Consider the following 15054-nt stretch of genomic DNA (forward strand, 5'->3'; position numbering starts at 1 on the left):
CTCACACTGTACTATATATCTGCGTTGTGCTCCTCAAACAAAATCTGATGTACAGTTTATACTAATTCTTATTTACATATGATTTATTTACATATGATTTGGTTATTCTCTACCTCAATATTGTCACTATATATGACAGATAGGATATCTCCTTAGTAGGGTTCCAGGAACTTTCAATAAATTACATTGTTTTCCCAGAATTCTGGTTGGGGGAATGAGCAGGAAATCCAGAATCCCTGGAAAAACAGGAAATTTATTGAAAGTCCCCAGAATTTTGCAACCCTACTCCTTAGGTACCCGGCAGTGTATCACAGTAACACCATTAGCCATTAACCTTTATTTTACCAGTTAAGTTGACTGAGACAACATTCTCATTTACAGCAACAACCTGGGGAATAGTTACAGGGGAGAGGAAATGAATGAGCCAATTGTAAGCTGGGGATGACTATGACAGTATGAGAGCCAGATTTGGTATTTAGATTACCACCTCTTACAATAAGTGCCATGGGATCTTTAGTGACCACAGAGAGTCAGGACCCCCATTTAACATCCCATCTGAAAGACAACACCCAACACAGGGCAATGTCCCCAATCATTACCCTGGGATATTTAGACCAGAGGGTGCCTCCTACTGGCCCTCCAACAGCAGAGGGATTCAAGCATCTGGTATTCCATCCAGGGACCAACCCTGCTTAGCTTCAGAGGCAAGCAAGTCTCATTTAAATTTTTATTTTATCTTTATTTAACTAGACAAGTCAGTTCAGAACAAATTCTTATTTGGGTTAACTGCCTTGTTTAGGGGCAGAATGACAGATTTGTACCTTGTCAGCTCAGGGATTTGAACTTGTAACCTTGCAGTTACTAGTCCAACGCTCGAACCACTAGGCTACGCTGCCACCCCCAAATATGCATGACACTGTGTATTTATTCCTTCTGTCACTATTTCTATGTTTGATATTTACCTCTGCATTGTTGGAAAAGGACCCATATGTACGCAGTTCACTGTTAGTCTACAACTGTTGTTTACAAAGCATGTGACAAATACATTATGATTTGATTTTGACGTGGAGTTTTCTGTGTTTACCTTCCACTGCCATGTGGTGGCGCCAAACTCTTCTTCTAAATGAGGATTTCTTATGGCAGTGGAACGTTCCATCCAAACTGTTCACCAGTCTTCCTCATTATTGTGCAGATAAATAGAGATGTTTATGAAAACACTTTGAGCATATTCACTGTCACTTATGTATGTCTAATTTCAAGAATTCAAGGTTGATTTGTTTCATAAGGTTCATTTAGGGGTACACTCTTAGAGAACTGCAAAACATTTTGCCCACTATTATAGGGAAAAAAGTGACAGTTCAATAAAAAGTGTTTTTTAATAAAAAAACAATGAGTTCAGCCTTTGAGCCTCCATTAGTGCCATGCACCTGGTTGGAATGCACATAGAGACAGACTGTATACTTTTATTTTGTATGTTGGTTAGAGTCAGAGTAAGTCATGACATCTCAGTGAGCTGTTGTGTGTGAACCAACCCTCATGTTTGACATTAGCGGAGGGTTCTCAGGATGTACACTGACTGGAAACAGTGAGAGAAGGGCAGGCATTGCACATCAGCCCTTTTAATGTGCACATGATCTGTCTCCTCTTAGCTGCCCAGGTGACGGTGAGCCAGCTGAACCTAGTGTCCCACAGTGTGGTGGCTGCTCCCTACCAGTGGGAGTACCCCTACCTGCTGAGTATCATCCCCTCCCTCTTCATCTACCTAGTGTCCCACAGTGTGGTGGCTGCTCCCTACCAGTGGGAGTACCCCTACCTGCTGAGTATCATCCCCTCCCTCTTCATCTACCTAGTGTCCCACAGTGTGGTGGCTGCTCCCTACCAGTGGGAGTACCCCTACCTGCTCAGTATCATCCCCTCCCTCTTCAGCTTCATGGCCCTGCCCAAAAACAACATCAGCTACCTGGTGATCTCCATGATCAGTGCCGGCCTCTTCTGCATAGCGCAGCTCATTTATGGGGGTATGTAGATGTTTCCGGTGGCCCAGCAGCTGTACCGCCACGGTGGCCCCCCTCTCACCATCCCTAGTTGATAGTTGTAGGACTAATTGGAATCCTTTATACCACTCAGGAGGCTGTCCTGTTGTTTTCCTGGTAAACCCTCACCTCCATTATCTCATCTCCTGGCTCTGGAGCCTGTGGACAGATTAAGACTTGAGTTGTCTTGAGACTTCAGGGTTTAATGTTGACCTGTTCTGCTGCCTTTAGAGACCCATCCTCTTATATCTCATCCTGATCTATGGAGCTGGCTGCTATAATCTGTCCTGCTGCCTTTAGAGACCCATCCTCTTATATCTCATCCTGATCTATGGAGCTGGCTGCTATAATCTGTCCTGCTGCCTTTAGAGACCCATCCTCTTATATCTCATCCTGATCTATGGAGCTGGCTGCTATAATCTGTCCTGCTGCCTTTAGAGACCCATCCTCTTATATCTCATCCTGATCTTTGGAGCTGGCTGCCATAATCTGTCCTGAGACCCATCCTCTTATATCTCATCCTTAGAGCTATAACCCATCCTCTTATATCTCATCCTGATCTATGGAGCTGGCTGCTATAATCTGTCCTGCTGCCTTTAGAGACCCATCCTCTTATATCTCATCCTGATCTATGGAGCTGGCTGCTTATATAATCTGTCCTGCTGCCTTTAGAGACCCATCCTCTTATATCTCATCCTGATCTATGGAGCTGGCTGCTATAATCTGTCCTGCTGCCTATTAGATGGACCCATCCTCTTATATCTCATCCTGATCTATGGAGCTGGCTGCTATAATCTGTCCTGCTGCCTTTAGAGACCCATCCTCTTATATCTCATCCTGATCTATGGAGCTGGCTGCTATAATCTGTCCTGCTGCCTTTAGAGACCCATCCTCTTATATCTCATCCTGATCTATGGAGCTGGCTGCTATAATCTGTCCTGCTGCCTTTAGAGACCCATCCTCTTATATCTCATCTGATCTGATCTATGGAGCTGGACCCATCCTCTATATCTCATCCTAATGGAGCTGGTCCTGTCCTGCTGCCTTTAGAGACCCATCCTCTTATATCTCATCCTGATCTATGGAGCTGGCTGCTATAATCTGTCCTGCTGCCTTTAGAGACCCATCCTCTTATATCTCATCCTGATCTATGGATCTGTCCTGGCTGCTATAATCTGTCCTAATCTGTCCTGCTGCCTTTAGAGACCCATCCTCTTATATCTCAGCTATAATCTGTCCTGATGCCTTTAGAGACCCATCCTCTTATATCTCATCCTGATCTATGGAGCTGGCTGCTATAATCTGTCCTGCTGCCTTTAGAGACCCATCCTCTTATATCTCATCCTGATCTATGGAGCTGGCTGCTATAATCTGTCCTGCTGCCTTTAGAGACCCATCCTCTTATATCTCATCCTGTCTATGGAGCTGCTGCTATAATCTGTCCTGCTGCCTTTAGAGACCCATCCTCTTATATCTCATCCTGATCTGGAGCTGGCTGCTATAATCTGTCCTGGCTTTGAGACCCATCCTCTTATATCTCATCTGATCTATGGAGCTGGCTGCCATAATCTGTCCCCCAACGGATAGTAAGATAGTTACTGTACCTCCAGTCTTAGACATGCGTTCCAAATATCTCTCCTTCCTCCACAAGTTAGCACTTGTTCACTGATTTGAAAGGAAATGACTGGAATAATAAATATGGTAGAAACTCCCAGTAGACTAGTGATGGACAACTCAGATGGGGGTGGGGACCACAAAAATCTGAACTCATCACTAGGGTATTAGCATCCACACATGCAGTCAGAGCCGACGCTAGCCTTTTGGGGGCCTTAAGTGGAATATTCTACCCCCACCCACCATGCAAATCTAATAATTTTGCCATGGGGTGCAGAGAAAATGTTTACACTTTAACAACTAATTTCTTGCGATTCCACAGTACACATGTTGCCGTAGGGTGGAGAGAAATGTTTGCAGTTTTTATTATGATATCTGAGTGAGAGTTTCTTTCAAAATCAATTAGGGCTCCCCAGTCGGTAATTCAACCATGATTACTACAATTTCAGATAGATGGCTAGACTATCTTATCAATCTTAAAATTGTATGAATGCTTTTAGATATGTGGGTGAAGTAGTGAATGGTTTCAGGAGGAAGACGATATTATTGGGACATACCCATGATTAGGTCAGGGCATGATGTGGCCTTAATGAGAGGAGCCATCCAGAACTGTAAAGGAACAGGGAAATGGTTCAGAGAAGACAAGAGCAGTGGACAGATTGAGTCCATATGGTTGTGTGCTGGTGTCAATGCACATTTGAATCAAATCAAATCAAATGTATTTATAAAGACCTTCTTACATCAGCTGATATCTCAAAGTGCTGTACAGAAACGCAGCCTAAAACCCCAAACAGCAAGCAAAGCAGGTGTAGAAGCACGGCACCTAGGAAAAACTCCCTAGAAAGTCCAGAACCTAGGAAGAAACCTACAGAGGGACCAGGCTATGAGAGGTGGCCAATCCTCTTCTGGCTGTGACAGTACTCAACAATTCATTTGTTTCTAAATGATAGTTTCGGAAACCATGTTCTAGAGAAGTCTACCCTCTAGTGTCCTCACATTCTAATCCAGACCTCCAACACTCCAACCCAGTTCCATTGTTTAAAACTATTCCCCTCTAATCAGGAGATCGAATTACACATGCGGTAGTGGAAAAACTTTCTGTTTACCAAAACATGTACTGTACCTTCCCAGGTGCAACCAATAATGTTTTGCATAGAGAAGGGTAATGCTATTGGTTAATGCTATTGGTTGACTGGTCCTCACAGTATCCATCCATGTGTATCCATTTTATTCATCCAGTCATGTAGCAATGTGAGTTGTGTTGGAGCCAATGTACAGTACTTCCCCCTTCATTTCAATAGTAAATAATTAACTGGTATCTGCGCGTCACTGCAGTCTCTGTGACAGGAGGAGAGCAGCATAAGACCCACAGACGGTCTAATAATGTGCAGTCTGCTGACACTGGATGACTGGAAACAGCAGAGATGAAGGAGCTATGGATTATGGTTGTCTTTGCTACAGGTAAGACTTGCTATATATTTGATTCATTCAGGGTGGTTTAAGAACACATGCACTTTCCATGACATACAGTGCTTTCAGAAAAGATTCAGACCCCTTACTTTTTCCACATTTTGTTACGTTACAGCCTTATTCTAAAATGTTTTAAATTGATTAAATCTACACACAATACCCCATAATGACAAAGCAAAAACATTTTTGATAATTTATGAAAAATGTCAAAATTAAATATTACATTTACATAAGTGTTCAGACCCTTTACTCAGTACTTTGTTAAAGCATCAGCGATTACAGCATCGAGTCTTCTTAGATATGAGTGTGGTACACCTGTATTTGGGAAGTTTCTCACATTCAGTTTGGATGAGGAACCTTGCTGCACAGCTATTGTCAGGTCTCTCCAGAGATGTTCGATCGGGTTCAAGTCCGGGCTCTGCCTGGGCCACTCAAGGACAATCAGAGACTTGTCCTGAAGCCACTCTTGCATTGTCCTGGTTGTGTGCTTAGGGTCATTGTCCTATTGGAAGGTGAACCTTCACCCCAATCTGAGGTCCTGAGTGCTCTGGATCATGTTTTCATCAAGGCCACTCTACCATAAAGGCCTGAGTGCTACAGAGATGGCTGTCCTTCTGGAAGGTTCTCCCATCTCCACAGAGGAACTCATCCAGTCAACTTGACATAGCTATGGGAAGCATTGGAGTCAACATGGGCCAGCATCCCTTTCCATGTCATCTCTTATGATGCTGTTGTTAAGAGTCTTCTGTGATTGAGAATTATGTTGGAAAATTGCTTTCAATTCAGATGTGCAAAAATGTATGATACATTTAACTTAACAAATGATTATTGACAAAATATGACCTAACAGTTTTTACAGTTTGGTTTATGAATTTTGAAGTTTGATTTATAGCCAATGATTGATTGATATTTTGTCCGTTTGCTGCAAGGGATACAATAGCATCAGTGAAGACATTGTTTCAGACTTTATTTTTATACAAACACTATTTATATGTATTGTTAAGTTGTTGTTTACAGACTGTGAATAGACTACTGTCAGGTCTCAGATACAGTTGATAACAGAGTAGCCTTTGCTATCAGCTGTTTATTGGCAGTGATAATGACTTCTTTCTCTCAAAAAGTACAGTAGAAAACATTTCTACACTGATGCAGACACAATGAAACTGGAACAGCATGGATCATCTCCTATGATTATAGGAACTGACACTGTGTGTCCTTGTTTATGTGGTTTACTGAATTAATTATCTTTTTTAAAGTCTCTTTTCCACAGGAGGATCTCATCACATCCTCTGCCATTCCAACCACCATTGACATAACCCTAAATACTACTGGTCTTCCAACTACCAGTCTCCCCACCACAATCCCTCCTCTGGTCTGTATCAACGGTGGTGAGCTGCAGAGTGGAGTCTGTATCTGTCCTGATGAGTGGACCGGAGACACCTGTTCAGAGGGTACATCCACACACTTACACTATACCTAACCCTGGATCTACCATTCAGGCTCCTCCACAATACTACACTACTATACCTAACCCTGGATCTACCATTCACAGTACACACCACTACATTACTATACCTAAACCTGGATCTCACATTCAGAGTAAACATCACTACACTACTATACGTAACCCTGGATCTCACGGCAGGTAGCCTAGTGGTTATAGCGTTGATCTAGTAACCGAATCCCCGAGCTGACAAGGTAAGAATCTGTACTTCTGCCCCTGAACAAGGCAGTTAACCCACTGTTCCTAAGCCGTCATCGAAAATAAGAATTTGTTCTTAACTGACTTGCCTAGTTTAATAAAGGTTAAATAAAAAATATAAAACATTCCTAACCCTGGAACTCACATTGAATCCACAACAATATTCCCTGGATCACACATTCAGAATGTAAATTTCATGTTTGCATTCCATGTTGAAACGCATTTTACTTCAAATGCATTCTACTTCAATAGGGAATTTCTGCAATTCAGCCATCAAGGATGGATTCTCCTTCCCAAGAACAGTGGTTGGCTGGTCTGCTTATTCAGAAGAGTCATGTGATGAGAAGACAACCAGTGGTATGTTACTTTTATTCACCTAATATTACAAAAATGGTACAGTCCTAATTAATGTTGTATTAGGTAACACGAAGCCTTGAGTATCTTTTTGTCTTGGTTCCTCCAGCCGGTTTATCAAGAGCCTCAGCAAGATGTTTGAATGACACTGGATCTCCGATGTTTGGTCCTCCTCATGTTCTGCAGTGTGAATTAACCCTCAGTGACATTCTAGGAAATGTAAGTCAATAGGCATATTTTTTATGATCCTGATTTATGACCAGTCTTGATTTAGCATTCTTCTTTCTTCAGGTCAGTTACAGTCATCATTATGAGGAGTGGATCTTACAGTTTGAAGATCAGTAACAACTGGCTTTTACCTTCAGATCATGTATTCTGTTCCTTTATTCTGCTTAACAGTTGATGAGGAACATTCTTTTTTATTTTTTGTGTTTGATATCACATTTTATTTTTACAATTAGAAGATGTTTTTATCCAAAGCAACTTACAGTAATGAGTGCATACATTTTCATACTGGTCCCCTGTGGGAATTGAAACCACAACCCTGGTATTGCAAGGGCCATGCTCTACTAACTGAGCCACATAGTTAGTACTGGCAACTATAATATCCAAATGTACTCACAGTTCAGCATGTTGCTGCCACTTATACAATATTTTGTTGAAAAACAATAAAAACAATAAAATGAATAAAAACCCTTGTCTCTCCCTATTCAGATCTCCAGCAGTTCAGGTGATTTATTACAGTTAGCCTTCAGTACTCAGATCCTGACCTCCCAACCAGAGCGGCTGTCAGCTGACAACATCACCACAGCAGCTCAGATAACTAACACACTGCTTCAGTCTGCAATTATCACAGAGGTATAACATGTTTTGAAATCAAGTTGTGAACTATGACATGTTCTGGAGAGAAACGTGAGGTTGTCACTGCAGTGATTTGAACACTTGAGGGTCATCCCCTGGTTTTGATTATGTTGCAGGACATCGCAGTGGCAGCTGTAACCACCATCAGTCAGCTGCTCAATGCCAGTGAGGAGAGTACACAGGAGAGAGACGCTGTCCAAAAGTACAGGAGTGTGTGTGTGTGTGTGTGTGTGTGTGTGTGTGTGTGTGTGTGTGTGAGTGTGCATTTGTGGTGTGTGTGTGTGTGTGTGTGTGTGTGTGTGTGTGTGTGTGTGTGAGCGTGCATTTGTGGTGGTGTGCGTTTCTGTATATGTTTGAGTTTATGTGTGTACGTGTGCCTCTGCATGGTGCATGCAAACTAATGTTTTTCTGTGTTTCTCTCCCAGCCTCACAGAGACCCTAGAGATGTTTTCCCTGGACCAGAGCAATAATGTGGTGGTTCAGCCCAACCTGGTAGTCCAGTCTGTCCAAGTACCAAGTGACTCAGTAGGGATCCAGTTTACTGCTCTGACTGGTAGGTGAGACTGCTAGTGAACCTACATACTGGCATTTAAAGTGATAGTTTATATCTGTGTTGACAGTCTAGTTATATCTCCTCATTTTTAAATGTTTCTCCTCTGCTGTCAATAAGGTTTGGAATGGATTTGATTTGGTGTACTACAGACAAGAACAGATACAGTGGAGGCTGCTGAGGGGAGGACGACTCATAATAATGGTTGGAACAGAGTGAATGGAATGGCATAAAACACATGGAAACCGCGTGTTTGATGTATTTGATACCATTCCGCTGATTCCACTCCAGCCGTTACCATGAGCCCATTCTCCCCAATTAAGGTTCCACCAGCCTCCTGTGGTACAGAAGTAACACTATATTGTTCTGCTTTAAATTGTTAAATCATATTAATCTCCTTCTCCAGGAAGATCTGGTAATTTTGTGGCCAACAGAATTCATCTCAACATCAATACCTCTGAACTGATAGCTGACAAAGGACGTTCTACCGACGTCCAGATTGTTATCAAATTCCCACCAGGTGAGTCAATGCTGGTATGCTAACAGTGTAGATCCTCAATATTTAATTTCCTTATACGCTTTCACCGAGAGCGCTTAACTGCTCTTTGTGGTGGCCAAAGTCAGGTCAGCAATGCCAAATATTTAGATTGTCCAATAAAGATGAGTCATATGACACATGGATAGGTAAACTATTGAGAAATAATTAGGCTTCCATGATAGTTCTACAAGGCAAGGTCAAGCTACTCATGTATACGTTCTGATATGAACAGCAATCTCTCTCTCCCCACTCTCTCTCTCCCTCTACCCTCTCTCATTCAATTTCACTCTACTCAGTTTTGCATAGTAAAACCACAGACTACTCCATTGGTTTTGTGCTCTACCAAAACGACCGGTTCTTCAGGTCCAGGGCTTTCAGAGCTTCTTCAGGAACCAGCAGAAGGGTCATCTCTGCTAACCTGGGACAAGTGTCTGGGTTACATGTTGAGATGCTCTTCAAGCCCACAGTAAGATTTCTCTTGGAATAAGTAAACACATCGTGGTCCAAATCTATCTGCGAAATATAATGGGAAGTTGTCCATTATCTTCAGTGCATTTGGAAAGTATTCAGACCCTTTCAATTTTCCCACATTTTGTTACGTTACACCCTTATTAAAAAATGTATTCAATTGCTATTTTACCTCATCAATCTACGTACACACAATACCCCATAATGACAAAGCAAAAACATGTTCTTAGAAATGTTTGTAAATGTATTAAAAATAAAAAAACTTATATTACATTTACATTTACATTACTTTGTTGAAGCACCTTTGGCAGCGATTACAGCCGTTCTTCTCTGCAAATCCTCTCAAGCTCTGCCAGGTTTAATGGGTAGCATCGCTGCACAGCTATTTTCAGTTCTCTCCAAAGATGTTATATCGGGTTCAAGTCCGGGCTCTGGCTGGGCCACTCAAGGACATTCAAAGACTCCTGCATTGTCTTGGCTGGGTGCTTAGGGTCATTGTCCTGCTGGAATGTGAAACTTTGCCCCAGTCTGAGGGCCTGAGTGCTCTGGAGCAGGTTTTCATCAAGGCTATCTTTGTACTTTGCTCCGTTCAACTTTCCCTCGATCCGGACTAGTCTCCCAGCCCCTACCACTGAAAAACATCCCCACAGCATGATGCTGCCACCACCATGCTTCACCATAGGGATGGTGCCAGGTTTCCTTCAGACGTAACGCTTGGCATTCAGGCCAAAGAGTTCAATCTTGGTTTCATCAGACCTGAGAATCTTGTTTCTCATGTTCCGAGTCCTTTAGGTGCCTTTTGTCAAACTCCAAGCGGGCTGTCATGTGCCTTTTACTGAGGGGTGGCTTCCGTCTGGCCACTCTACCATAAATGCCTGATTAATGGAGTGCTGCAGAGATGGTTGTCCTTCTGGAAGGTTCTCTCATCTTCACAGAGGAACTCTGGCGCTCTGTCAGAGTGACCATCTGGTACTTGGTCACCTCCCTGACGAAGGCCCTTCTCCCCCGATTGCTCAGTTTGGCTGGGCGGCCAGCTCTAGGAAGATTCTTGGTGGTTCCGAACGTCTTCCATTTAAGAATGGAAGTGTTCTTGGGGACCTTCAACGCTGCAGAACTTTTTTGGTACCCTTCCCCAGATCTGTGCCTCAACACAATCCTGTCTCGGAGCTCTACGGACAATTCCTTAGACCTCATGGCTTGGTTTTTGATCTGACATGCACTGTCAACTGTGAGACCGCATATAGACAGGTGTGCCTTTCCAAATCATGTTCAATCAATTGAATTTACCACACATGGTAAATCAAGTTGTAGAAACATCTCAAGGATTATCAATGGAAACAGGATGCACCTGAGCTCAATTTCGAGTCTCATAGCAAAGGGTCTGAATAGTTATGTAAATAAGGTATTTCAGCGTTTAATTTTTACACATTTACAAACATTTCTTAAAACCTGTTTTTGCTTTGTCATTATGGGGTATTTTGTGTAGATTGCTGAGGATTTTTTTTAAAGTCCATTTTAGACTAAGACTAGGCTAGTGGCTGTGGATTTTTGTTCCTCCCTTGTACTTGATTGATAATTAAGATGACTAATGGCTTATCCGCCATTAAGAACAAGGAAGCAAATATTGCATTGTATATAATATGATATATCATAATTGAAACTTCTTCTTTCCACATTTGCGTGATGACCTTTCATACTTCACAATTGACTTTATAATTTTTTTTGAATGAGGAATACTATCAGTGCATGTCTTTTTCTGAAGGATTTACAGTGAGTTTGTGTCTGTTCTCACTTCTCAGGCTGTTTCCAACACCTCCCTCTATGACTTTGCCTGCGTGTCATGGAACTACACGTTGAAAGACTGGAGCACCTTTGGCTGCTACAAAGTCAACCACTCAGCAGACGGCCTGCGATGTTTCTGTAATCACACCACTAACTTCGCTGTGCTGATGGTGAATAGCTAGCTGCCTTCATCTCCCTTTTACTGACCACACGCTGACCTATGGAGGGGTTCACAAACCTTTTTGAAACATGACCCCATTTTGATATCTGAAAGTTCTTGTGACCCCAACCATGTGAATTTCTTTTTGTAATTAAGAGCAATGTTTACTTTTTTTAGTTGGGTCTATGGTGCTATGGCAGTCGATTGCAAAACATTCTAACAGTATTTGTGATTGTTTTCTCAACTCACCATCACATACATTTAATGTGAGGCTATGACAGTCAATGTAAATTGGTCTGACATAAAGTCTCTTATCTCACCATCACTAATGAGATGGTGAGATAAGAGACATGATGCATGTCGTGTCGGATGTTCTCAAAATCAGGTGGTGTGGTTGCCAGTGTTCACCTCATCTCTGCTGTCACCTCTAACCTGGATCGATATTTGGTTTTAATGCAAACTAGAACACTAATTCCAGCCTCACACAGATATGAGCTGTCAAAGGGGTATCATGAGTTTCAATACTCAGAGCGAGACGGCAGGATATTTAATCCCTTTGAGTCAGGAACCAAAATGCTTTGTCTGCAGCATTCGGTCATATGACGGCACAATCTGTTTTCGATTCCACTTACCGGCATGTCAACTGAGGCAGGATCACAGTCAAACAGATTTCTCTCCAATAAGAAATATTTTTTTCTGAATGCACTGATTCGGTCACTCGACTGTAGAATGTTTTTGTATTTTACCTGCATTCTTGTGTTCAGTTTCCCAAATATGTAATTTACATTAGGCAAGGAGACACATTTTATTTTCATTACACAGAAAGTCAACAAAGTCTGTTTTGTTTGTCCACCATTCGATCTCATGGAATCTGTTTTTCGTCAATATAGCCATGCAGCCGATCCTCTGTGCAGTTTCATGCTTGAATCGTGAGACAGAACAATATATCCTTGTGAATAGCATCCCCGACATGTAGCGAACAAAAGTAAATGAACGGGCATCTCGGCCCTCACAACTAACATCCATTTGGAAACCTGGGGAGTTTTTTAGTGGTTCAGTCAGTTTCCTATTGATTGCTAGCTATAGCATCAATTCTTAGATTTACAGTGTTATCAGAGAAATGTATTGATGTGAGTTTCTGTACCTCCTCACACCTTGTTTTCACCATATCGATTGTTGCGGTAATATACCTGAAATAGTATGTGGTTTCATACAGTAGTGGGCCTAGCCATTCACCATGGGAATAGAGTGACCACATGTCCCGGATTGTGCAGGACAGTCCTCCATTTTGGACCTTTGTCCCGCAACCAAACCATCACGTCCCACATTTTATCAACACATTCAAACACCACCACCAATTTAGATTTTTTTTGATTTGTCCAGTATTTCAGTCAGACATTCCAACCTGTCTCTTGCAGTCACGTTGAGCTTACGAAAAAATAGACTTGCAAATCATAAGGATGTGGTAGCCTAAGCCATGGGGATGTTAAACCCTTCTCCATTCATTGATGAGATCTGATATTCTGCAGAGCGCAGGATGAGACATTGGACTATCTCAACAAATATTTCTGACTGTGACAAACTTAGTGTTGAAATATATATTTTTATTTTCTTTCTGCAGTCGTTCAGGAGGGACTTTAAATACGCTGATGAGCTAGACTGGATCACCACATTGGGATGTTCCATATCCATCATTGGGTTGAGTTTAACAATAACATTCCAGATGGTGACCAGGTAAGATCCTACAGGGTTCCAGAACCAATTAAAAATATACAATAACATTCCAGATCGCAACCAGGTAAGATCCTACAGGGTTCCAGAACCAATTAAAAATATACAATAACATTCCAGATCGCAACCAGGTAAGATCCTACAGTGTCCAGAACCAATTAAAAATATACAATAACATTCCAGATGACCAGGTAAGAGGGTTCCAGAACCAATTAAAATATACTAACATTCCAGTAACCAGGTTCCACAGTGTCCAGAACCAATTAAAAATATACAATAACATTCCAGATGGTGACCAGGTAAGATCCTACAGGTTCCAGAACCAATTAAAAATATACAATAACATTCCAGATGGTGACCAGGTAAGATCCTACAGGATTCCAGAACCAATTAAAAATATACAATAACATTCCAGATGGTGACCAGGTAAGATCCTACAGGGTTCCAGAACCAATTAAAAATATACAATAACATTCCAGATGGTGACCAGGTAAGATCCTACAGGGTTCCAGAACCAATTAAAAATATACAATAACATTCCAGATCGCAACCAGGTAAGATCCTACAGTGTCCAGAACCAATTAAAAATATATTCCAGATGGTGACCTAAGATCCACAGGTTCCAGAACCAATTAAAAATATACAATAACATTCCAGATGGTGACCAGGTAAGATCCTACAGGGTTCCAGAACCAATTAAAAATATACAATAACATTCCAGATCGCAACCAGGTAAGATCCTACAGTGTCCAGAACCAATTAAAAATATACAATAACATTCCAGATGGTAACCAGGTAAGATCCTACAGGGTCCAGAACCAATTAAAAATATACAATAACATTCCAGATGGTGACCAGGTAAGATCCTACAGGGTTCCAGAACCAATTCAAAATATACAATAACATTCCAGATGGTGACCAGGTAAGATCCTACAGGGTTCCAGAACCAATTAAAAATATACAATAACATTCCAGATCGCAACCAGGTAAGATCCTACAGTGTCCAGAACCAATTAAAAATATACAATAACATTCCAGATCGCAACCAGGTAAGATCCTACAGTGTCCAGAACCAATTAAAAATATACAATAACATTCCAGATGGTGACCAGGTAAGATCCTACAGGGTTCCAGAACCAATTCAAAATATACAATAACATTCCAGATGGTGACCAGGTAAGATTCTACAGGGTTCCAGAACCAATTAAAAATATACAATAACATTCCAGATGGTGACCAGGTAAGATTCTACAGTGTCCAGAACCAATTAAAAATATGCAATAACATTCCAGATGGTGACCAGGTAAGATCCTACAGGGTTCCAGAACCAATTAAAAATATACAATAACATTCCAGATGGTGACCAGGTAAGATTCTACAGTGTCCAGAACCAATTAAAAATATACAATAACATTCCAGATGGTGACCAGGTAAGATTCTACAGGGTTCCAGAACCAATTAAAAATATACAATAACATTCCAGATGGTGACCAGGTAAGATTCTACAGGGTTCCAGAACCAATTCAAAATATACAATAACATTCCAGTTGGTGACCCGGTAAGATCCTACAGGGTTCCAGAACCAATTCAAAATATACAATAACATTCCAGATGGTGACCAGGTAAGATTCCTGACAGATCCTACAGGGTTCCAGAACCAATTAAAAATATACAATAACATTCCAGATGGTGACCAGGTAAGATTCTACAGTGTCCAGAACCAATTAAAAATATACAATAACATTCCAGATGGTGACCAGGTAAGATTCTACAGTGTCCAGAACCAATTAA

The 15054-nt window shown here is 41.5% G+C and overlaps 1 protein-coding gene across 2 annotated transcripts in view; it reads left to right on the forward strand.

The window, feature by feature from the left end:
• Positions 1 to 15054, forward strand: part of LOC115126969 (adhesion G-protein coupled receptor G7-like) — a 32303-nt gene that overhangs the window by 13682 nt on the left and 3567 nt on the right. Inside the window, exons 1-11 of one of the 2 annotated variants that reach the window (XM_065018992.1) lie at positions 4827 to 5108; positions 6374 to 6568; positions 7072 to 7176; positions 7283 to 7392; positions 7888 to 8031; positions 8151 to 8236; positions 8460 to 8587; positions 8991 to 9104; positions 9419 to 9588; positions 11390 to 11542; positions 13154 to 13266. The exons of the other annotated variant lie outside the window; for it this stretch is intronic. Of the exons in view, the coding sequence (XP_064875064.1) occupies positions 5072 to 5108; positions 6374 to 6568; positions 7072 to 7176; positions 7283 to 7392; positions 7888 to 8031; positions 8151 to 8236; positions 8460 to 8587; positions 8991 to 9104; positions 9419 to 9588; positions 11390 to 11542; positions 13154 to 13266 (1355 nt within the window). The 5' untranslated portion in view covers positions 4827 to 5071. Of the gene's footprint in view, positions 1 to 4826; positions 5109 to 6373; positions 6569 to 7071; positions 7177 to 7282; positions 7393 to 7887; positions 8032 to 8150; positions 8237 to 8459; positions 8588 to 8990; positions 9105 to 9418; positions 9589 to 11389; positions 11543 to 13153; positions 13267 to 15054 lie in introns of those variants that run through there. 2 annotated transcript variants of the gene reach the window in all.

This window comes from Oncorhynchus nerka, linkage group LG5 (genome assembly GCF_034236695.1).
Source record: "Oncorhynchus nerka isolate Pitt River linkage group LG5, Oner_Uvic_2.0, whole genome shotgun sequence".
Lineage (NCBI taxonomy): Eukaryota > Metazoa > Chordata > Actinopteri > Salmoniformes > Salmonidae > Oncorhynchus > Oncorhynchus nerka.